Here is a 22,805-nt window from a genome sequence, read left to right as displayed (position 1 = left end):
GTTTGTTTGCTTGTAATATTTAAAATTCTGCTTGTTCCTTGCCTCTCGGCTTAGACCCAGAGCTTACATTTACAGTGAAAGGATCACATGAAGGAAGCCAGAAGATTTTGCTGGACTCTGGCCCCAGCCTTCATATAATCATATTTCACTGCATCATAAATGAGCAGACAAGACTGGATATCATATTACCAGAAGAGGTAAGTTCTCCTTCTGTTTGTTATTATTACTCAAATGAAATTACAACAAAATATTAATAGAACCAGTAAACTGAACTAGGTTTCTGAGTGGAGAAGTTCAAGAGATGATAAACCTTTTATGTGTTTTGCTTTTTTACATTTTTTCAGCTGACTGATGGAAATGAAACAGAGAAACCTGGGGTCCTTTCTTTTCCCCTGAATTCACTCCCTTTACAGAAGGAAATAACACTAGAAGAGGTGAGCGCTGTGAACCTTTTTAAATACGTAATTTAAAATATCCTTAATATTGTCGTGTTAGAAATAAAGTTACCAAGTAAACAAAATCACTGTATGAAATTATACAGCTATTCATTAGAAATGTTAACAAAATTTAAGGTTGCTATATTCAACTTTGAGGAAGAACATGTTAACAATAATTTTAATAATACAACAGTCATTGCAAACCTGCATCCTACTGTTAGAATTAAGTGGTTTCAAGGAACAAGGAATTACTGTAAAATGTACATTTGTTCAAAACCACATTTTTTTTTTTTTATATTGGGGTGATACAAGCGAAGAACTGAAAAAAGACCCATCCAGATTATGAGCTTAATTCAGATTTTAGTTTGTCTTAATAATGATATCAGGGGTGCTTTTGTGAGTTTTTGTTTTTTTTTTTTTTTTTTTTTTTTTTTTTTAATTTGATAAGGTAACTTTTTTCATTCTTGTTGCCCCTTCTAAATGTGCAAACTGGGAAGTGGTGTAAACATGCAAGCTTGTGGCACACTACCTGCCCCAAACACATACAGGCCTATTAGAGAAGCGAAAATTTGATTCCAGGGCAGGGAGTGAGGCTTTGGTTAATTGTATAAAAATAATGTCCTTAGCCATGTGATTTATTATTTGAGAACCACCTCTCTTGGTCAGAGCATTGCCCGAGCTTGAAGGGAAGGAATGTTTTAAAATTTGGTAGTAATTACCTTTACCTTTCTCATTTTCCAGGATAATTCATTTCACTTGTGCTTGACAGCAAGAAAATGGTAAGATAGCCTCTTTTAGTCCTGGCCCCCAGGACTGCTGTAAACTAGTTCTGTAGGCTTTTTCTGTGATAGGTGCAGAGATGAACACGTACTGTGTGAGTGCTGTGCTCACTGGTGCCCAAGGTAAGTGCAAGTCTGCTGCACTTACAGCACTGTGCATTCTGCAGGAGTCTGTGAGCCTTCATTCAGAGTAAATTCGTTGGTTTTATGCCTTTTGTTCTCACACATGAATAAAACTGTACCATTCACTTATTATTTTATTCCCCATTTATGCCAATTGTCAGATGTGCACATGGGGTGAAATAACCTTTAGCAGTCTCTAACTTTGCCAAATCACCAAAACAAACATAGGGTAGCCTGGCTTCTGCCCCTTCTCCTTCACTGGGCAGAATGGGAGCTGAGACCTGACCAGCTGCACCTCTGCCAACCCACTTGCAGGGACAGAATTGCACCAGTGAAAGGTAAAATTGAAGACGGTGACATTTTATGGTAGAGCTGAAAACTTCCTATGGTTCACAGCCCCCCCATCTCATCCGTGTGTGGGATGAGATACAGAAAGAAAGTGTGTGGGTTTTCACAGCACAAGAAAACTTTGTGTAAATGGAGAGCTACCTGTACAACCTCAGCCCATAACAAATATCTGACTTGTACATTTAACAGGCACACATATAGAAAGAGAGCAAGAAAAAAATGTTAATCTACTGCTCAAAGAGTTGGGTTTTTTGTAAGGTAAATCATTTGACCTTATTTTCTTTTCAAAATTACACTGTGTGATAAATCAAATTTGCTGGAGAAGAAAGGTTAGCAGCATTAATCCTTGAAGCATTCATATTTGTGAAATATTGGTGAAAATTATTTTCAGGACAGAGTTTGCAGCCACCAGAGGGTGATGTGATCCAAAAGATTTGGTCAATATTTAGTGTTATTCTCAGTAATAAGTGTATTTATGTTGCTGTAGGCACATAACATTAGCTGCAATTTGATTGGATTTACACCTTTTTTTCTGAATTTTCTTTTGCTTGTGCTTCACATTTTTCAAAGGACAAAATTTCATGTGTCTGCGCATGTGAAAAAGAAAGTGATGGATATTCTTGTATTATTACAGGACGAAGCTTGTGAATACTTATCTAGGAATATGTTCAGGACACAGGTGAAAGGCTGCAATTCCCAAGACTGAGCTGGGGGTGATGTTTGCCCTGCAGTTCAAGCTTCATCACATAACTCATTAGAACTCTCACTTTAAATGCTGTTAGTGGATTGTCAAAACCCGAGAACAAGTGATAATGTCATCACTTGAATTTTCCAGGATGTCATAGTGATAAACAGGAATGGGTGCAGAAAAAAATACTTCTGAATTTACTCCTTTTGGTGGTCTTTCCCTGACTTGTGTGTCTTGTCTTTTTGTCCGTGTTCACAAGAGATCTACAGTACCTTGGAAACTCCTCTTCATCCACACTGCTGTTTTTTGCTGGCAGTAGAAATGGGGTGGTTTTGTTTTCCTTCTTTCCTTTATCAATACGCAGACTTGGAAATAACTTATTTTACAGATGATTTTTTTTATTACCTGCCCTACAGATCTTGAAATCAGCTATAAATGATGTGTGCATTGATTTGTCCCATTGTCTGTTCCAGCTCAGGAGACCTGGATGTGCGCTTGGGATTTAGCCTGTGCAGGGAGGAGCAGAACTTCCTGCGGAAAAGGAAGAAATATGTTGCTGCTGCTCTGAAAAAGATTCTTAATTTGGAAGAGGATCTGAAAGAGCATGAGGCAAGCCAATGCAATCCCTGGTAGCAACTGCTCTTGGGGGATCAAGGCCTGGCTTACAAATTCAAACAACAAATAAAATCCCAGTGTAATTAGTCCTGCTGGTGTGGGCCAGGCATGGTCACCTAGGGCAAGGCATGAGCAAGAGAAGCAGTGGGCTTTTCATGTAGCAGAGTGAGGGAGGAAGGATAATGTCTTTATGGAGCCAAAAACTTCTCAGCAGCTCCTCAAACAGCCCATTCCTGTTTATTCTGGATATTGCTCATGGATCTCAGGAGAAAAGTTTATAGTGGGCAGACATGGAACATCTGGGCAATGCTGCTTGCAAAATAGAGGGCCTTAACATAGAGACGAGGTGGTGGCCACGGCATGTGTGTAAAGGGCGTTGAGGAGGAAAGAAAAATTTTCACAGACATCTGAATGAAAATTCTTGGAGTGGTTTCTGCAGCAAAATTAGCTGTATTGTTGGGAAAATTGAGGGATAGAATAAAGCTATCAGTCTGGCAAAGAAGAGTGGATCTTATAGTATCACTGAGTTGTTGATGAAATGGCTGTTTGTAAGTTTAGCTGTATCACTCTAGACACTGTTCCTGCCCTGTAACTGGGTCATAAGCTTTGCAACTGCTGATGCCTAACTGGGTTGCTGACAATCAGAAAAGTACACACATACCAACAGAAAGAACACTCTTCAGCTGACAGTTAAAAAAAAAGAGTGCTGTGGAAAATATGATTCAAAAATATTAATTTGGATTTCAGGACAGAGAATAATACAGGAAACAAAGTTTTCAACAAAGCTGAAAAGAACATTTTCAACCATTTTTACAAGCTGTCTGAGAGGTTCCTCACACACAGAAAACTCTTTTCTGAAAGGCCTAATTACTGTGGCTCTCCTATTCATGTGTTTAACTTCAGAAATATGGGAAAATATCCCCTCTACTTTATTAGCTGACTTATATTTGAACTGAAAAAAAAAATCATTAGTATTTTAACTTATAAAAAAATAGGTTAGAAAATGTAAACCCCAGAATATAATTTCTGGAGTTTATTCTGACTTTAGCTAATATTATGAGATTTTCCTCATTATTTTATAAAATTTTCTATATTTAAAAAGAGTTTAGGGTACGAAGAACATCTGTTTTCTCACTTTTCTGACCTTTTGTTTTTTTTCATAGAGGAGGAGAATTATTTCCTTCAGGCTCTATTCATTGACTTTGGAACACAGATTCCTTTATCAAATTAGAAGCTAATACTTGAAAGGTATAAATAGACATTTTCCATGGGGTGTGTAAGCATCCACACTCTGGTTGCTAACGGAAGCAGAGGGTGTACTAGATCAGGAAAAGATAAGGAGAAGAATAGTCTGTCTTTTCAATTACACTTGGCTCATGGAGGGGGAAACCCTATCAATGACTGTGCTTCAGGACATAAAGTAATTGATGGCCGGGGGCCAGGAAGACTTTGGCTATTGTGTGGTCTGGCTGATTACAGGGTGCTGCGCATTCCTGTGTGACACTGGTCATTGTTAGAGGCAGAATCACGGATCCCTAACCTGCACCAGTGTGGTAAATCCTGTGTGTTTTCTGTCACAGCTGCTAATAATACACTTTGAGAAAAATTCCAGGGTGGTGAGGTTGATTTCCAGTTGTATGTTAAGTAAACACCTTCTCACCCCATCAGAGAGGGTAAGACATAAGCCTTCCTTCTTGCAGCAGTCAGGTGGTGGCAAACAAACCTTCTGCAGCAATCACATCCTTTCCATCCCAAGTAGCATCCCTGCTTGTATCAATGCCTGTGACCTGTTATCTGATTTCTGCAGTAAGGGCTGTTTGTGTCTAACTCATGCACAGCTTTTGCTCCTTCTGCCTTGCTGTGTTGACCAGGTGCCAGTGGTGGCCATCACAACAACCGGGGGCGGAACGCGATCCCTCACAGCGATGTATGGCAGCCTGCTGGGCCTCCAGAAACTCAACCTCTTGGACTGCATTTCCTACATCGGGGGCTTATCGGGTACCACATGGTGAGAGGGATGCAAACAAGCTTTTTCAATATGTTGACTCTGTACAATACTGTTAGCTTATATGGCACTTAGCAAGGCGAAAGCATTTCTATTCTGCCCACTCTCTGTCCACCTGGAGCAAGGAAGCAAAACATACTGAGTAAGACATCAATCATCACACTCATCAACTGCTTTTGTCAGCTCGCTGACTCGGTCTGTGCCTAATATCTTCATCTAAATGCTCTATTCCCTTTTCATATTATATCAGTTGTACCTTAGACTAAATACAATAAATTTGTCTTTAGACTGGAAATTGAAGAAAGATGGGAAGAAGAATTTATGCCTGCCATTTGCTGGTTATTCTCACTTCCATTTTGGATTTACAGTGCATCTCCCTCTGGTAAAAGATGTATTTGGGGCTAGAGGAATTAATATTGTCACAAAAGGCCAACCAATGATATCAAGTTACTGACCTTGGAGAGACTGCAGATACAGTGGCTTGTTGTGAAGTGCTCTCTTCTCCCAGTGGGCACAGAGCAGATGATGCCATAGTTAAAATAACTGAAGTATTTAATCAAATAGGTTCTAGGTACCCCACTCCTCTACACCTGTTTGGAAGTGGAGAGTTTTTTTTCACTGAGTTATGGGTCACTTTTATGTAAGTCCAAACCTCAATGGTAGGTTTTTCTTTTAACTTCTCTGTATGTATGTGGAGATCTGAATCTACCTGTGTTATGATTTCAAGGGGACAAGTAAGAATGGTCATACAAGGACATGCCCAAAACTGCCAAGTTTTCTTGGTGGCAGAAGTCATTAGCAGATATATGGGAACAAATGCAGGACCAGAGCAGAGTAGTAGTGACTGCTCCCTAGAATACTCCCTACCTTCCAAGAAATAGATTAGATGAATACTTGTGGAACCTTTGAATTTGAAAGCCTTGGGTCTTGGTTTCTTTTCTCCCTTGAATTTCAAGGTAATTCTTGAGCCCATTTTAAAACATCCAAACCAGGAAAACTTGGAGGTTTTGTTTGCTCCTGAAATGAGTGTTTTTTAAGTGTGAACCCCATAAGAATTAAGAAACAGGCAAATAGGTTGCACATCTGTTTTCTGAAAGCAAACCACAGCATTATGCCTCTTTCATTATTTTCTACTAACATTTCTTCAGGACCATGGCAAACTTATATGAAGATGCTAATTGGTCACAAAAATATCTGGAGGATGCAATCAAGGAAGCTCGCAAGCAAGTAACCAAATCCAAGATCTGCTGTTTTTCTTTGGATTGTCTGAAGTACTATTACAATGACCTGATGGAGAGGACTAAAGAAGGACATAACACTTCTTTCATAGACCTTTGGGGTCTCGTCATTGAATCCATGCTACATGATAAGGTATTGCTCCTTTCTTTCACATAATTGCAGAGCTTCTAGAGCTACAGTGGAGAAGAAAATAAATCCCGCATGTCATTCACTAATACTGATGCAAATAATTAGTTTAGCAGTTGATTAAATATGATATATTCAGTTCCATTATTAAAACACTGCTCTAGATTTAAAGAGAGCTTGACCTTGAACTGAAGGAGCCATGTCATACCAGTTAAAGGCGTTCTTTCCCCTTAAACAGAGAAGTATCTGAGAAAAAGTATTTCAAATTGTAAATAAATCATTTTGGACATAAAATGTTCTGACTATAAGAGGCACTTAAAATTTGAATTAATTTGCTTCTCCAGCATAAATTATGATATGCATTTATAAAGTGACCTAGGTATAGACTGCATATGGTTCACATGGTGAGAAAGACCATTTTCTAAATATGGTACCCAGTTTTAAGAAGTTTTGTTAATTTAAAAATAGTGTATCTTAAACAGTTTCCTTCTGGTTGAAGTTTATACAATAAAGTTTTAAATTGTCATGTGCAATAGCATATATTCTTGAATATGTATATATTTGCAGAATATCTTAAAATTCTTTTCTAAGACCTAGCCAAGGAAAGAACTTTACCTTTCACTTAGCTGCATGATTTTTCCTGGAACTGGTTTCTTGTTGGTTTTGTTTTTTTTTTTTCCTGACTGAATCTACAATCAACTTCTCTGCATATCTCAAAATCTGAGAACCCATATAGGGTGTAGCTGCTTCTTATGGGATACTTGCCAAGTTTGGAATATCCCATGACTTTTGGAACAATCCAGTTACCTGGGAATGGAAAGGAGAACTTAGATAAGGCTGGATAGGGCTGACAATTCATATTATATTATTTGAAATGCAAGTTGTTTTACACCTCATTCCATTTACCCTTTTAAATCAAAACCAGAAAGATGAGCACAGACTCTCGGACCAGCGTCAGGCAGTGGATAATGGCCAGAACCCATTGCCCATCTATGTGGCCATCAACCTCAAGTCCAACTATAGTGCCCAGGCATTCAGAGGTAATGGTTATGATCTACATTTCTTAACAAATTTATAATTTAAATGGTCTAAACTAAGATGATGTGGATATAAACAGCTTTAATAATGCAATTGTATTTTCATTTTAATTGCAAATAAACCCTGCTCAAAAGTCAATAAATTTTCAGATTATAGTGGCCAAAACTAAAAAAAAAAAAAAAAAATTCAAGATGTCAAAGTCACAATTTATCCTATCATAAAAGCCTTGGAATGAAACAAATTCTTATATGGTTCCATTTGGTCTTATTTTGAACAATTAAAGAAAAGGTTTTGAATTTTTGGGACCAATGTCAGGTAAATCACTATTTCCTCTATTAGTTTGCACAGCATTTAACATGAGCAGCTAAGAACATGACACCAAGTGAATGCAAAGCTCTCTGTCCCTAGAGCTCTAAAGGCAACAAGTTATGCATGAGCAACACATATTTTGGGGTAAGATTAAGTCTGTTAAGGGAATGCCTGTGGTTTCATTCAGACCACGGCTTTTTCTTCTGGAGGTTGCTCTGTCACAGCCTGGAACTGCCCTGCCTCAGTGTGGAAGGACCTCATGGCATCAGTACTGTCGGCAATACAGATACAGCCATGGCTGGTGAATGCCATGCTGTGAACTAGCCAGTGTCTTTCTCACTGGGTTTGCTTCCTGGAACTCTTCTGTTTAGTATCATCTAACATGTCTAACATGTTGCCTTTTCATGGTCTGGCTGTTGTTGCCATAGAGTGGCTAGAGTTCACTCCTTATGAAGTTGGTCTGCTGAAGTACGGAGCATCTATTCGTGCAGAGCACTTTGGAAGTCAATTCTTTATGGGAAGGATGGTGAAGAAGCTCTCAGAGACCCGGATCTGCTATATGCAAGGTGAATGTTGCCTTGGGGAAAGGTGGTCTACTGGAGAGAGCTGGTAAGGGTGAGCACATGGTCTGTGGTGGACATCACTGGGAATACACCGGCAGACAGGTTGAGCAGGTGTGAGTTTGCACTAGCAAGGATGTACTCATGAAGTATGCCCACAAAGGCATCTGTACAGACAGAAAGGAAGTATCCAATGGGAAGAACTGAAGGTATGTATCAATTAAGATTCTTCCGAGGCCACTCCATCAATCAGCTTCTATTCCTCTTTCCTGTTATAGGCATGTGGAGTAGTATATTTTCCATAGATGTGATGTATGTCTGGAATTTGGCTGCTGATTCAGAAGATTTCTGGTGCAGATGGACCAGAGACAGAGTAAAAGATATAGGTGAGATTTTAAATTTTTTTGCACCACTGGTATATATTGTTTATGTTTTGTGAAGATGTCTAATGCATAAAGAAATGCTGTCAGAGAGTAAAAGATGAGGAAAGAAAAGCAGAGATGACAACTAAGAATTTTTTTCTGCTTCATTTAAAACTAAATTGCTCTTCTTTGGAAAAGTTGTGTAAAAGCTGTACCTTTTCCTGAAGGTCTCTTTCAGATGTATAGAAATCATGTCTCTTTCAGATGTATAGAAATCATGTTGTATCAAAAACACATCTTGAGATTGATAAATTAGGATATGGTTCTCCTTGGCCAGTAATAACATGGTAGAGAAATGGCTCTTGCAGAGGGCTGATTTCTCCACTGAACTACCCACGGGGAAATCTTGCTCTTGCTGTTAATTGCACAGGGAACCTGTAGTGACTGGTCTCCTAATTTACTTGATGCTGAGGCTGGGTGACACTCACATGCATTTTGAAGGTGTCCTGTTGACAGGTCTCCTGTATATTTTGAGACTGCTCTCTCTCCTCCACCACACACTACAGTAGAGGTGGGCATCATTTGAGGCAGCTTAGAGTGGAAGGTGATCCTTGCTGCCTGGCAGCCTGCTGCCTGCAGGTAGCTGGTCATTTAATTCACTGTCTAATGCTGAATTTTATTTGGTGGCATAGACCTTAAGGGCTTATAATGATGTTTGATTAACTTTGGAGTGGGGGAAGATGATACCTGTCGTTATTAGTCACTCAATTTTTCAAAATAGTAGTCATTTCAGAAAATTATCCTAAACTTAAAATGTCTTCTTTCCATCTTGCAGCAGAAGAACCCTTTCTGTCTGTGAATCCCTATGAAGTAGACACATGTCTTTTCACTCCCTCGAGTGTCTTCTCCTCCACTCTGCGAGATGTCTTAACAGGACGCCCAACCATTGCACAGTATCCCAATTTTATCAGAGGCTTCCAGCTGCATAACAAGTACTTGGAGAGTGAAGGATTTTCTACCTGGAAAGGCACAGTAAACCAGCATGCTTTTCAGTAATATTCTAAGAAGGTTTAGGTTTAAGAACTCACTTAGGATTTCCAACAAAGAGCTGAGACTGACTTCTGAAATGCCACTTCTCCCTTTAAAAATGGAAAACATGAAAGCCAGATTTGAACAGCATTTCAGTTTTGGTGAGGGGTGTTGAAGAGCAAAATTATACCTGCCTGTCTGGGGATTATGTTCCTGTGGATAAAGTGAGCTCAGCCTAAGACAGCACGAGAGATCACCCCTCTAGGGCTGAAGCAGCATGAGGTGCTCAGGAAGGGGGAGGGAAAAAACAGTAGCATGTCACTTACTCCTGTAAATAAGTACAGCTAGAGTGAGGACAAAATTCTTGATTATTTCTTCTTTACCTTCCTTCAGAGGAGAAATCCATTCTTGCGTTTTATTTGTAGTAATGAGAAATAATTTTGTTTCAGACACAGTGATAGACTCCTTCCCAAATAAACTGATGGAAACAGCAGACAGTGACCTCTCCCTGGTTGATACTGGCTTTTTCATTAATACCAGCTACCCACCACTTTTGAGATCAAACAGGGAGGTCGATGTTCTCCTGCATTTGAATTACAGCGGAGGGTCCCAAACACTGGTAAGAAAAGCCATGATATCTGAAATCGTTTTCCTTCATGTCCTTTTGGTCTCTGCCAATTGTCAGTACTGGAATGTGAATTACATTATTATTATTATATCTAATTTATTATTTAGATCATTAGGCAATTGATTTCTCAGTAACTAAGAAGGATATTAGAAGATGATGATGGATATAGGCATTTCAAAATCATCAAGATCTTCACTGCAGTGGATCCAATAGCTTTTAAAAACTGATGGATTATATTCTGGATTATATTATAAACTGATGGAGTAGTCTGAAACTCTTCTACTGATATTGGTTATCTTTGTACTGAACAAACTACAAAGGCAATGGAAAGTCCTGAAAATATTTTAACAGACTAAATGAGAAAACTTGTCTTGGCCTTTATATCTCATACCAGTCCTATGGAAATGTAGCAGCTAATGCCAGATTGATTCATAATTTGAAATAATATAATAGTGTTGCATGTATAATGATAATAATACAAAAACAAACATAGGTTTATAGTAAATATAACTGTTAAAGTTTTTTTATGAGGTCACAAGATATGTTGATAAGTGTATTTATTAATAGGGAGTCATTATCAAGGAACACCAATTATGCAGAGAACAGAAAGACTGGGAAAGTGGTAAATAATGAAAAATTCAAGACAATGATGAAGACTAATCTGGACTGATGTGTTTCTTCACCATTCTTGTAGTTTCTTTTCCTTCCCCTTTTGCACCTCTTTCAATGGGATCATAAATCAGATCTGTGGGTTTTGGATTAATTTTCAAGTTCAGAGACAGTGACTGCTTTCTTGTTTTGCCTAAAGCAGTGTGGAAAATAAGATAAGCTGCAATGTCTGGTGTGGTTATGATTGTTTCCATCTGAAATTTAATATCTTGCCAGAGGGAGAGTCAAACCTTGGGATATTCATTTTAGCTGCTGCAGTTTAAAATATCCAGGTCTCTGTATTACTTTTCATTGTTTGTAATAATTTTATATATATATTTTTTCTTTCATCCAGCCTCTGGATCAGATTGCGAAGTACTTCTCAGAGCAAGAAATTCCATTTCCCAAAATTGAGATAAGTGAGGAAGATAGGGAAAACTTGAAGGAGTGCTATGTGTTTGAAAAGGCTGACAGTCCACAAGCTCCAACAGTGCTTTTCTTTCCCCTAGTAAATGACACTTACAAGAAATATAAAGCTCCTGGTGAGTCATCTGTGATAGTAATTTTAATAAAAAGTTGTTTTCCTAGTGAATTCTTTCAATTTCATATCTAATGTGTCTGTCACTGTCATCTCTGACCTTTCCAATGCCAGCATGGGTCTCATTACTGAAAAAAATAACTGCTCTTTCTCAGGACATCTGAACTATATGAACTACAGAATCTTTCTTAAAGCACAGGCACTTATTTCACAAGAACTACTAGAGGTAGTATGAAAGCAAAAATTCTGATACTTCTACACCTTGAGGGGTAGGTTCTGAAAACAAGATGTTTTTCTCTACAGACATGGACTTGTCATGCACTGCTGTTTGCAAAGACAAGGAATAACCTTCTGATGGTTTTGGTGTGAAACCCATTCATTCAAGTTTTTTTTCACATATTTAAAAGTAATCTCTGAGATTGAGGTTTGAGTGGGCAGAGATCTTTGATTTTAATTGAATTATGTCCTCTGTCTGAGTGCAATTATTTCTCCTGATCTTTCAGTGAGGTGGCTATTATTTTATCTAGTATAAGAGTATCTGGTTTCCTTTTTGCTTGTGCTTTTCTAGCTGGGTAAAAAAGTCTATGTTGTCCCAGCAGTGGTCTAGCATTTCTGCTGCTAATGTTCTTCTAATTTCGAGCTGTTTGAGTGATGTAAATGTCAAATGATGTAAAATCATATTTGGACAGAGGCTTGATCCAGAGGCTGAAGAATACAGTGCTACTAGCACAGTACTTTTACTTGCCTCTGGCAAATTATATCTTTCCTTCCAAGTCTCCCTTTTTTACCTGTGATTATGTAAATACTGATAGGAGCCACATACTGCAATAAAACCTTCTTGGTGCATCTCCCTGTGGTTTGTCCCCTTAGGTGTGGAAAGGAGTCCTGAAGAGATGGCTGAAGGCAAAGTTGATGTCTCCAGCATCCTCTCCCCATTTACAACAAGAGAGGTGTGTTTCAGTGAAGAGAATTTTGACAAACTGGTGAAACTGACAGATTACAACATCCTGAACAATGAGAAGTTGATTATTCAGGCCTTGCGCTTGGCCGTGGCACGGAGGAAGCAGAGGAATTTTTAGCCACCACACACTACCTTCAGTCTTTCATGTGGTATTTCTTGGGTTGTCTGTGTTTTGGTGAGGTCAAGATGTTTGATTCTTGTCAGTGATATTTGCAGTGGAAATCACATCATCCTAAGGACATTCTGGACTCCACCCTATTTACATGGCTCTTCAGAAAAACAGATTGGAATTTACCAGTGGTTTAATCCAAAACAAACTTCAAAGCAGTAAATTTGTTTTTAGTTTTTTTACCAAGTTACATTACTAATTGTTACATATATTCACTATAAATTATTATAATGTTGTGGAAGATAATAATGAATTATGTGGCCTATTAAAATTTGTATCAAAAGAGTATTTATATGGTGTGTTTTCTGTGTGGCAGGGCAACAATCCCTTGAATTGTAATTTTTTTGTAAGTAACTAATTAATTGGGCTGGTCTTGCTTATTTAATTATTGAAGGTTGTCATCTCTGATTTGATTGTCTGTCCACTATGAGATTTTTATTTAACTGTCTTCACAAGTCTTTGAAAATAATTTTCTGAAGTTAGTATCAGTGTTGTTAAAATTTATACAATTTTCACCATCAATAAAGAATTACCCCTGAATTAGATCATCTTTGTTTCAGAAGATCAAACATGTCCTCTTTGAGCTGCCGTTCCCAGACCCATTTAGATTTAGCCTAAGCAGTGGACGTATTGCCCAATTTTCCTTCTCTTTTCTCTTGGAGTTTCTGCTGATTGTCCTGTCTCACTCATTTTTACCTGCCTTCACTGTTCCTGAAGGATGACCTTGTGATTTCTCTCAGTGTTTCATAAGATGGGAAGTGGCTGCTGGCTGTTTGTGCAGAATAGGGCAATGCAAGAGACCCTTTCATAGCTTTCACACCTGTTCAACACTTACATATAGGTGGCCATTGAATCTTAGTATGTATTGTATAGGTGGCCTTTGAGCCATAGTGAAATATATGCATTGTATAAGTGGCCTATGAGTCTCAGTAAAATATATGTATTTATAAGTGGCCTTGCCCCGATCTTAGTTGTTCTAAATGGGCTGCAGCTGTGATGTCCTTAACTGGGCGGCAGCTGTGGCCAATGAAGATAACTGGGATAAAAGGGTGTGGGTTGGCCAGTCAGGGAGAGCCTTGGAGGAGCCCTGATGAAGAAGCAGGAATAACACTTCTGTGAAGAGCTGTGTGTGAGAAAACCACCCACAAGGTATGGGACTCTAGATATATGATAACAACAATATGATAACAACACTTACAGGAGAATGGTCTTTGCAGACAGTGGTTGCCAAGACTCCTCTCACAGCTCTCTAACAGGCTGATCACAAGTTCAGTCTTTCACAACATCAGCCTTGCACTGTGGAGCTGTGATTCATGAAGAGATTAGTCACAGGAGCTCAGAAAATGTTTTGGATTAGCTTCCTTTTGTTAATAAAAATTTCCACTGTTGTGAGGAAATTCAGACAGTCAGCAGGGCAGAATTAGTGTTGAGATCAGGATAGTTTTGACTATCTTCAGAAATGACAATTTATTTAGTATAGAATGAAGTTCTAGGTAATAAATGGTAGAATAGGATTATTTGATTTATTCCTAAAAAATTAACCAGCTGATGGGCCATCGAAGAGCCATTTTTGTGGAGGGGGAGAATGAGAGGGCAATGTTTTTCACTTATGAGCATGTTCATTGTGTTCATATACCTGAAACTCTTGAAAGAGCACAATGTAACCCTGATTTCAGGTACAATATTGTATGTTTAAATCTAGATTATTGTCCCTCCAAGTGTGAGGCAGCTGTAATTTTGGTTCTGCTTCAGTACACTAGAATAGTTAGTTCATGGGATGCTTCTGGGCTCTTTCTAGAGATATCTTTCAGTTTACTCTCATGGTTTCCTAGACCTTTTCTCTGGAAATGAAACAAAGTAGGATGGAGGATGTTTCAATCTGTTTTACAGGGGAAACTTGCTCAACAACAGGATGGAAAAAAACCAGCAAAGTGCAATATGCAGGCTGAAACTGATTAATGCTGCTTTTGTGTCCTGCTGGCTGACACGAAACCTGCTTTTCCCTCTCTGAGAGTTCCTACTACTCTCAAGCTCTTCAGTTTCCCCAGTGTTTCAAAATTGTCTTTTTGAAACAGAGTACTAATAGTGATTGTTTTTATATATATATATAAAATTTTTAATTTCAAGATATTCAGGATGACTGATAAAAACATGCAGGCTTGTAATCGAGCTTTTGCCATCTCTTTAGGAATATTTTCCTTTTGGGTTGACTTCCTTTTACTGCTGCTTCTGTGATCTGTTAGTTACCCATTCTTAATGTGTTCAAAATTTGTCTGGGTGACATCTAGTTCTTAGGTTAGAATGTATTAAAGTGCCAAATATTTTAGGAAATAAAATTATGTCATGTCATTGAAGTTACCTTTATCAATGGGTTCTCAATTAATTGCAAAGTGAAATGAGATTATTTTGAAATTGATTGATCTGTTAATTTTTACAATAGCAAGGATGATTTTAAAAAGACAAAACCAAAATCCAAACTCCCATTTTTTTTACTTCTTGTGTACTAATTTTGTCTACTCCCTCAATGAGGCAGGGACCACCTCACATGCTGTGTAGAGTCCTGTGCAGTGAAGTCTTATAAATGTGAAGACACAAAGAGTATGTGAGAACGTGAGGAGTAATTAACATTGATGTCAACATTTTTTTCATTTTCCCAAATATATCCTCTTAGAGGTCGCTCAATGAAGCATCCTAACTCAGATGCACAAAGTTACAACATTTCTGAGAAACTGAGCTTTTAAAACTTTTTCTTACAAGGCAAACTCTCTCACAGGTTCCACAGGTGATTTGGGGAATTGTTTCATGCAATATTTGTCACTGCAACATCTGCTTGGCTGAAAGACAATTTACTGCCTGAACAGAGCAAAATGGAAGGTAAGATGGAGATGACACAGTTTCTTTCATATGTGTCTTTAAGCAAAGAACATGGACTCCCTAAAAGCAATGAAAGCTATAAAAAGGCTTTTGTATGCACATTGGTCCGTTTGGATGCCCTTGGCCAAAGTCCTGGTCCCTGGCTGCCGCCAGTCACTACCCCACAAGGGACTGCAGGTTGACAGCTCACCTGTGGGCAAGAGCACTGTGGTCTCCTCAAAAAAGCGATGAGGATGCTTAAAAGTGTAAGCCATTTGTCCAGTGCCTGTAACCTTGAAGGGAAAAATCACTTTTCAGTCTTCATTTCCCTCTCACAATAAGTGCAGAGACCTCCCTTCTGCAGCGCCAGAGGCAGGGGCTTTGGTGCAGGTGCGCACCCCGTGCTCCGCTCCCGGGCAGAGAGGATGAGGAAGAGGAGGAGGAGCCGGGATTGCTCAGGTGGCGGTGGCGGGGTGAGGCTGCGCTGAGTCAGGCACTCACACACCTGCCTGCCGGCTCCTGGCCGCTTAAAGCACAGGAGCTGCCTGCCGGAGGCTCCTTCAGAGCCATCCACTAGCACGTTTCACACCTGGCTCCGACGGGAAAGGACCACAATGGGGCTGTTCTACAGCAAGAGCCAGGTAAGAAAAGGCAAGAGGAGCTGAGCAATGGGCTGAGAAGGCTGCCTTGGGGGCAGAGGGGCCCTGCTCCAGGAGGGGATGTTTCGCCTCTTGTATCTTCAGCTCTGAGAATTATCCTGAGCGAAGCAGGGTTTCCTTCTGACTGGGTTTTGTGACTACTTTGTGTTTTGGCCTTCAGGAATGCAAAAACTTTATTGATGTAGTAATTTATTGTTTTGGAGATTCCTAATTAATTTTAAAAAATACCTTTTTGCTTCCACCTAACTGGGCTAGGCAAAACAACGCACAGAGGAAAAATAAGGAGTTATCACTAATGTCAATGAATGCATAGGGAAAGTAAGGAAACTAATACTATATGAGATGTTTAATATAGCTCTCTTTAAAAGTGTGGCAGTTTTTGGGCGTAAGGGAATGAATGGTAATGTACTGTTATATACTGATCTATGTATTTGTTGCAGTGATACTCCCTGCTCTGTAGGTAGTGTGCTGTTTCCTCACAGGTTTAAGTGTCTTTTGGTAACCACCTTTAGGTTTAGGTGGTTTCCCAAAATAATAAAAAGGCTTGGTTTGGAAGGAATCTTAAAAAATCATCTAGCTCCAACCTCAGCCCCAGGGGGAGGGATATCACCCACTACCCCAGGCTGCTCAAGGCCCCATCCAACCTGGCCTTGAACACTTCCAGGGATGGGGCACCCACAACTCCTCTGGGCAAAGTGTTCCAGTGCCTCAGCACCTCTGAGTAAAGAATTTCTTTCTAATTTCTGATCAAAATATCTTTTTTGGTTTAAAACCATCCCTTCTCATCGTATAACTAGCTGTGGAAAAAGTCACTCTCCCTCTTGTTTAAAAGTCCCCTTTAAGTACCGAAAGCTGCAAACATTTCCTTTGATACATTCCTCACAGCTTTGCTTAAAGGAAGATTGAGTGAGCTGAATTATTCACAGAGAAGTAATTAACTACAGAGTTGTGCCTTTCACTCACTCCTCCTGAGAAGTTTGGGATAGTCTCTGGAAGGCCCTTTCCAGGTCCTCATTTTTTAAAAGCCATCACTTCTGTCTCTATATCAGACATAAGAATGTAATTACGTAGCTAAAAATCAACTGATGTGCAGCATCATTACATCGTGATATTGTTACTAATTCCTGCCCTGCTAGATTGTTTGCTGTTTGTTGTGAAATATAATGGATATATATGACATCCTGTGAATTTTCTCAGACCAAGATGTGTGTCAGCTGTATTAATAACACAGCAAGGTTCTTTATCACCCCTGTCTATGAGATTGGGTTGTAAGAGTCAGATACCTCAAGCTGAAGGTTTACCACAAGTGTTCTCAGAATGGACAAGGGAGGATGTCAGAGGTCTGGTCTGTGGTCACACTTGGCTACAAACCTTCTGGGAAGAAAGCAATGCACAAGGAGGAACCTCAGTTCAGAAATGCTGTTGCTTGGAACTGAAACACTAATTCAATTCTATCTCATGCTATACTTCTGTTCTTCCTTTTTTGCATTCTCATGCCATGCATTTTGTGTGCTTTTCAACAGACAGAACCATCTCCATGCAACTTGCTCACTGTAAAAATAATACAGATGAAAAATGCCAGGAAAGCAGACTTGTGTGAGTATCTTGGCTATACCCCTGGAGCATCCTCATGCTTGTAAAACTACTCTGAATATATCAAGTGACACAAACACTACAGACTACATTTAAAAGGAGAGAGATAGAAGATGTGTCATCCTGGTATGCTGAAGATGAGGCAACACAGTTAGAAGACATTGTATTTCTTATAACTTTGTCCATATAACACTGAAGTCTAGCCACCAGTTGTAATGCAGAACATGTTTGCACAGATTGCATAAAATATTTCATATTTGAATCTGCAAATAAATGTTCTTTTATTCATAGGAAAGATTGCAATAAGAGCTTTCTTTCCATGGTTCCGTCTTACAGAAATGTCCACCCTGTGTAACCCTGGGCCTATCAAAGAATATTTGATGTGAGCTCAGAGCTGCACATTTGGTACCTCTTATGGATTATCAAATTTCATTCAGCAATAGGCATGGCTCACAGTTAGCTTTTTCTATTCTTAAAAACTTTTACAAACTGCCCAAGAATTACAGTTATGCAAATATTTATTAAGGGTCCATAAATATCTGAACTGCGAAACATTAAAAAAAATGGCTTGAATGACAACCATGTCCTCCTGTCTGAGACGAGGGCTGATTGTCCTGCATCTGTTCATTTATACACATAGAAAGGTCTGAATGCAGAAAGTTTCTATATGAGCAGGACAAAGCTAAAGTTGTTCACTTAATAAGATCCCGGACAAGATGTTTTTGTGCCTTTCCAACATTATTTGCTTCAAGTTCTGCAACAGTTTGTACAAAGACCAAAGATATGTGAAGAAGAATTTTTCATTCTGATTTTTAGTGAAGAGCAGTAAGATGCTTTGTTGCTGATGAATGTATGGGGAATAAGAATCTATATGAACCTTCTGACTAGACTACTTCTACAGCATGGAAAGCATATTTGAACGTCAGTTATAGTCTGGAGAAAAATCCATTCCTACAGCTAAAACCTATTTGAATGTACAAACATGCACACTGAGCTGAAAAAAGAGGTGTGGAAAAATTGCAACGCTTAGATATCTCCCTTATATAATTATGTTCTATTAAGAGGGCTGCATGACAATGAGCTGACCAACATTCCTTTCAACCTTTTTCTCATCTAGATCAATGCTTTTCATTTTCATCCTTAGGCTGATTGGTTTTTTTTTTCTGAGTGGAGTTTGTTTTGATGGTGTCCTATTTAATATTAGAAAGTTTCTAGGGCATGGGACAGGGAGTGAAATGCTCAGCCTTTTCTGCTTCCCAGTCCAAGCCATGTCCCACCACCCCATAGAGCTTTATAAAGGAGAAGTTTGTGTGAGAGGTGATTTTGGAGGGGAAAAAATTTTGCACAAAAAAACGAGGACACACACTTGCAAAAGGTGAATATTTGTTTTGGATGTTCATTGTGTAGGAAAAGAAAATCATACCAGTCAGGTAGCACTGCCTTGCTTATATATTTAAATGTTAAATCTCGTTTTGACTGACAGCTGCTTATTTCCAGTAACATTTAATTTTACAGAGTGTGAAGATTTTTAGCTGTATTTATCAGAAAGATTTGCATTTAAACTGTTTGAGGACATATTTTCTATGCAGCCAGACATACAGAAGTCACAGAGTTCAATGACAGGCTCTGTATAATATAAAATAAACCTATATTTCAAAAGCTTAAATGAATTAATTTAACCTCTGCTTAGTTTTTCTAACAATGTAAAAGCTAATGCAAATTGCATGTCCATAACTTTATAGGACTTCCACTGAGAAGCAGCAAATGGGATTCTTGAGATAAAAAAATGCAAACAAAATTTTGCTGGTTTGTGTAAAACCAGGGGAGTATTTTTGAGTTGATTCAGTCATCTTTACAATTCTCTAGAGATTAGCTTGACACAGTCTTACAAACTCAGAAGCACATGTCCTCCATCACCAGCAAAGTGGACTTCTCATAGGACCATTTTCTTAACACTTTTTCTCATTCTTCATTTTCTCAGCCCTGTTTTTATAACTTTCTATTTCTTGCAAAGTTTTATAGATAGAGCAAGATTGCAAGTGTCACCTACTTTTAATTCACCTTACTGATTTTTGACATTTTAAATTGGCTTCTTCAATCTCTTGCCAATTGTGCCTAACCTTGCACTAGGTTTCTGTAGAGTTTTCAGATCATTTTATTTAATAGTCATCCAGTGCTTAAAAGGTCTCTCAACCTGGTGCTGCAGGTTAACTTTATTATTTATCTATCTGCTCTGTTTTCTAGGTAATAGAGATGGGAAAATCAATCCATAACAAGAGAATCTCAAAACCTCACTACCATTTCTTATGGAATAGATAGTAAAAGACCTTTAATAGGAGTTCAGTGCATAAGAGAGTATTTTTAACTAAGACAATTTAAAGGGTTTCCTTTTGCTTTTTAAACCCCGAATCTTTTTAGTGCACCCTTCCCACTGATCCCTTAGTGTGTAATTTATAACACAAATTTCCACTTGTGTATTAATGCATATCTGATATCATTAATAACACATGTGAATTTAGTGCCTTGTTTGTGTTCTTCACGTTCCCCTTTCTCACTGAGCACACCCACAAGCTCATCAGGCCCATTGGGCTTCTTGATATTCCTGGACCTGTGATTGCTTGCCAGTTCCCAGATTTGGGTGTGTCCCCCGCCAGCATCCTGATTCCCTAATGGGGTAAGCCTTGGATGTGCACCAACCCAACCCACCCTGAAATGCACAGCTTTGTCTCCTGAGATTTTGCAAATTTCAAGATCAGCTGCTCACCTTGGGCAACCACGATAGCTCCAGGACAAACAGGAGGACATGGCTTTTACAGCATGTGCTTCAGCTTGGGAGTTCCCCATGGCAGGACACCACGAATGCCAAAGCTTATGCAGGTTGCAGGCAGAGTCTGGACAAGTTCATAGAAGAAAAAAGAAATCCAGTTAAAGTAGGCTCAGGAAGTCTATATATCATAAATTGTGAGGACTGAGAGAGCAGTAAATTATATTTTCTCTCTTACACTTTCCTTAGACACCCATTTATAAATGTGAGGCATGATGTCCATCCTTGATAAGACTAAAGGTCCTTCCAAAAAAAAAAGTGGGCAAGGGGACTAAAAACCAAGATGCTGCAGAGAAATTAAGTCTTTAAGTGGAGTTAACAAATGGAAAAGCAAAGAAGCAAAGTGTTAAGGGTTAAACAATGTGAAAGTAGGCTACTGCATGGGGATGGTAAGTGGAGGAATTTTAAACCATCGTTCTCTGCTTTCTGCAAATGCCCAAGACCCCTCAGTGGACATTGAATGTGGGCCCTTGGCTAAATGGACCTTGACCAGTATAGAGTTAAAAATATTATTCATTATTTTCTTAGTAAGAAAATTATATTTTTCTAAGCTTTTATAGGTTTTTATTTTAACTATGCTTTTTAATTTTGGAAACTTCAAGTTTTGGATTTCTTTTATATAACACAAATTTGGGTACTATATTTTATAAAACAACTAAGTATATTTTATATTTTCAACAAAACTTTTTTTACAGAATTGCAGTAGCAATTCTGCCACATATGAGATCAATTCATGTTAAAGTCCCTTGAGATCCAGGAAAAAATTATAGTATGTAAAATACATTATTGTTTGAGGAACTGTGTTCTACCATGATATTTATTGCAGGAACATGTAGACTTCCTCTGGTGTTCTGCTCTTGCACTATTGTTATTGTTTCATTGTTATTTATTACTTACTTCACCATTTAAGCACTGGCAACTACACACTAGCAGCCTATTGTTCTAGGTGCTGCATGAAATATGATTATAAAATCAGAGGATGTGGCGTGATAAAGACAAACAAGCAAGGTTGTTTAGCAATATCTCAACAAAGGAGTGTTTAAAAGAGGGATGTAAATGATATTACATAAGTATAGTTTTAGGGATACTTGTAGGGTGCTCCACCCATAGTTAAGGGGAAGGTGGGAGAAAGTGCGAAAGCTTTTTCTTTAAGTTTACCTATTACAAGATGAATACTGAATGCTCCCTGGGGACAGGAACTGATCTCCTTGGACAGAACAAATTCTGATAAGGCTGCCTGTAAATTGCCTTCTGGAAGGCCACAGAAGTAGCCCACATTCCTATGTAAAAGATGGTATTAAAAGTTTCAATGCCATCAATTATCTAGTATTTTGCCCTCTGGAAGACAGTGCTGCTGACTTGTTCCCCTGCCCTTAGCCAGGTACCTACTCAGCTATGAAGTGGGACAAAATGAAGAAAAATGCTCCTCTCCCCTGGTATTGATAGCTTATATTTTGTGACCTGACTGGATCCAAGTGCAGGGAGACCAGGTCAAGGAGATGCTCTGGGCAAACAGGGTTTGAGACCACTTTCTTGGTTCAGGTCCTTTTAGCAGCACAATCAGAAAAAATTAAACCTTAAGTATCATGAAAAATCTACCTCCCAGAAACAGTGAGGAGCTAAAGGCAGTCCATAAGGAGAAGGATGCTTGAGGCTTCTGCCCAGATTACAGATGGGCTGAAGCTTGCAGCTGTTAACATTAAAAAAGGAGATGTAATTAAAAAGAAAACATTTGGTAGAGCCCTGCTTAAATTTGAGCTCTCAACGAGGCAGGTGAGATTTCAGCTTGAGCCAGATGTGTGGGTGTCCTGCTGTTTGGGATGCAGCATGGGGCTGTGGCTATGGTGTTTTTAGCATGGGTCATGTTGTTGCAATGCTTCCTACACACAATTAAGATCCAGTCCTGCCTGCTATTATCCTGGAAGATAATTAGACACTTAGTGTAATAAGTGGACAAGGAGACCATGCTTTCATAAATACCTGCTGCCACACCTTCTTTTGGCCGGATATTGCCCCACAGGAATACCATGGCTGCCATCCCAAGCATGTTTGACAGCTGTGGATGTGTCATGGTGGAGGGGAGGGACCCGAGAGGTCCCTGGTGTGATGCTGCGCTGTGTGTATCCTGTCAGAGCTCGGTTGCTGTAGTTAGGTGTTGGTTAGGCTGACGCACAGGGTGCTGGGGGTTTGCTCGCACGTGGCTGGCAGTGTGAGCCTTGTGTGTGTGCATGCAAAGGCAGAGGGATATTGCAGTGAGACCCCCAGGCAGGGCAC

At 39.1% G+C, this 22,805-nt stretch overlaps 2 protein-coding genes across 2 annotated transcripts in view; both read left to right on the top strand.

The window, feature by feature from the left end:
• Positions 1 to 12,859, top strand: part of LOC132074288 (cytosolic phospholipase A2 epsilon-like) — a 33,007-nt gene extending 20,148 nt beyond the window's left edge. Inside the window, exons 9-21 of the mRNA XM_059473988.1 lie at positions 55 to 197; positions 345 to 434; positions 1,179 to 1,216; positions 2,849 to 2,984; positions 4,862 to 4,998; positions 6,144 to 6,366; positions 7,286 to 7,400; positions 8,136 to 8,273; positions 8,546 to 8,653; positions 9,465 to 9,656; positions 10,108 to 10,277; positions 11,290 to 11,476; positions 12,343 to 12,859. Coding sequence (XP_059329971.1) covers positions 55 to 197; positions 345 to 434; positions 1,179 to 1,216; positions 2,849 to 2,984; positions 4,862 to 4,998; positions 6,144 to 6,366; positions 7,286 to 7,400; positions 8,136 to 8,273; positions 8,546 to 8,653; positions 9,465 to 9,656; positions 10,108 to 10,277; positions 11,290 to 11,476; positions 12,343 to 12,551 — 1,886 coding nt within the window. The 3' untranslated portion in view covers positions 12,552 to 12,859. The remainder of the gene's footprint in view (positions 1 to 54; positions 198 to 344; positions 435 to 1,178; positions 1,217 to 2,848; positions 2,985 to 4,861; positions 4,999 to 6,143; positions 6,367 to 7,285; positions 7,401 to 8,135; positions 8,274 to 8,545; positions 8,654 to 9,464; positions 9,657 to 10,107; positions 10,278 to 11,289; positions 11,477 to 12,342) is intronic.
• Positions 12,860 to 13,734: 875 nt separating this feature from the next.
• The window catches only part of LOC132074286 (cytosolic phospholipase A2 epsilon-like), a 29,048-nt gene continuing 19,977 nt past the window's right edge, over positions 13,735 to 22,805 (top strand). Inside the window, exons 1-4 of the mRNA XM_059473987.1 lie at positions 13,735 to 13,751; positions 15,376 to 15,476; positions 15,989 to 16,096; positions 17,638 to 17,710. Of these exons, the coding sequence (XP_059329970.1) occupies positions 16,070 to 16,096; positions 17,638 to 17,710 (100 nt within the window). The 5' untranslated portion in view covers positions 13,735 to 13,751; positions 15,376 to 15,476; positions 15,989 to 16,069. The remainder of the gene's footprint in view (positions 13,752 to 15,375; positions 15,477 to 15,988; positions 16,097 to 17,637; positions 17,711 to 22,805) is intronic.

Source organism: Ammospiza nelsoni, chromosome 6, assembly GCF_027579445.1.
Source record: "Ammospiza nelsoni isolate bAmmNel1 chromosome 6, bAmmNel1.pri, whole genome shotgun sequence".
NCBI lineage: Eukaryota > Metazoa > Chordata > Aves > Passeriformes > Passerellidae > Ammospiza > Ammospiza nelsoni.
The sequence above is the reverse complement of the archived record's forward strand: the minus strand, read 5'-3'. Positions and strand labels throughout refer to the sequence as shown.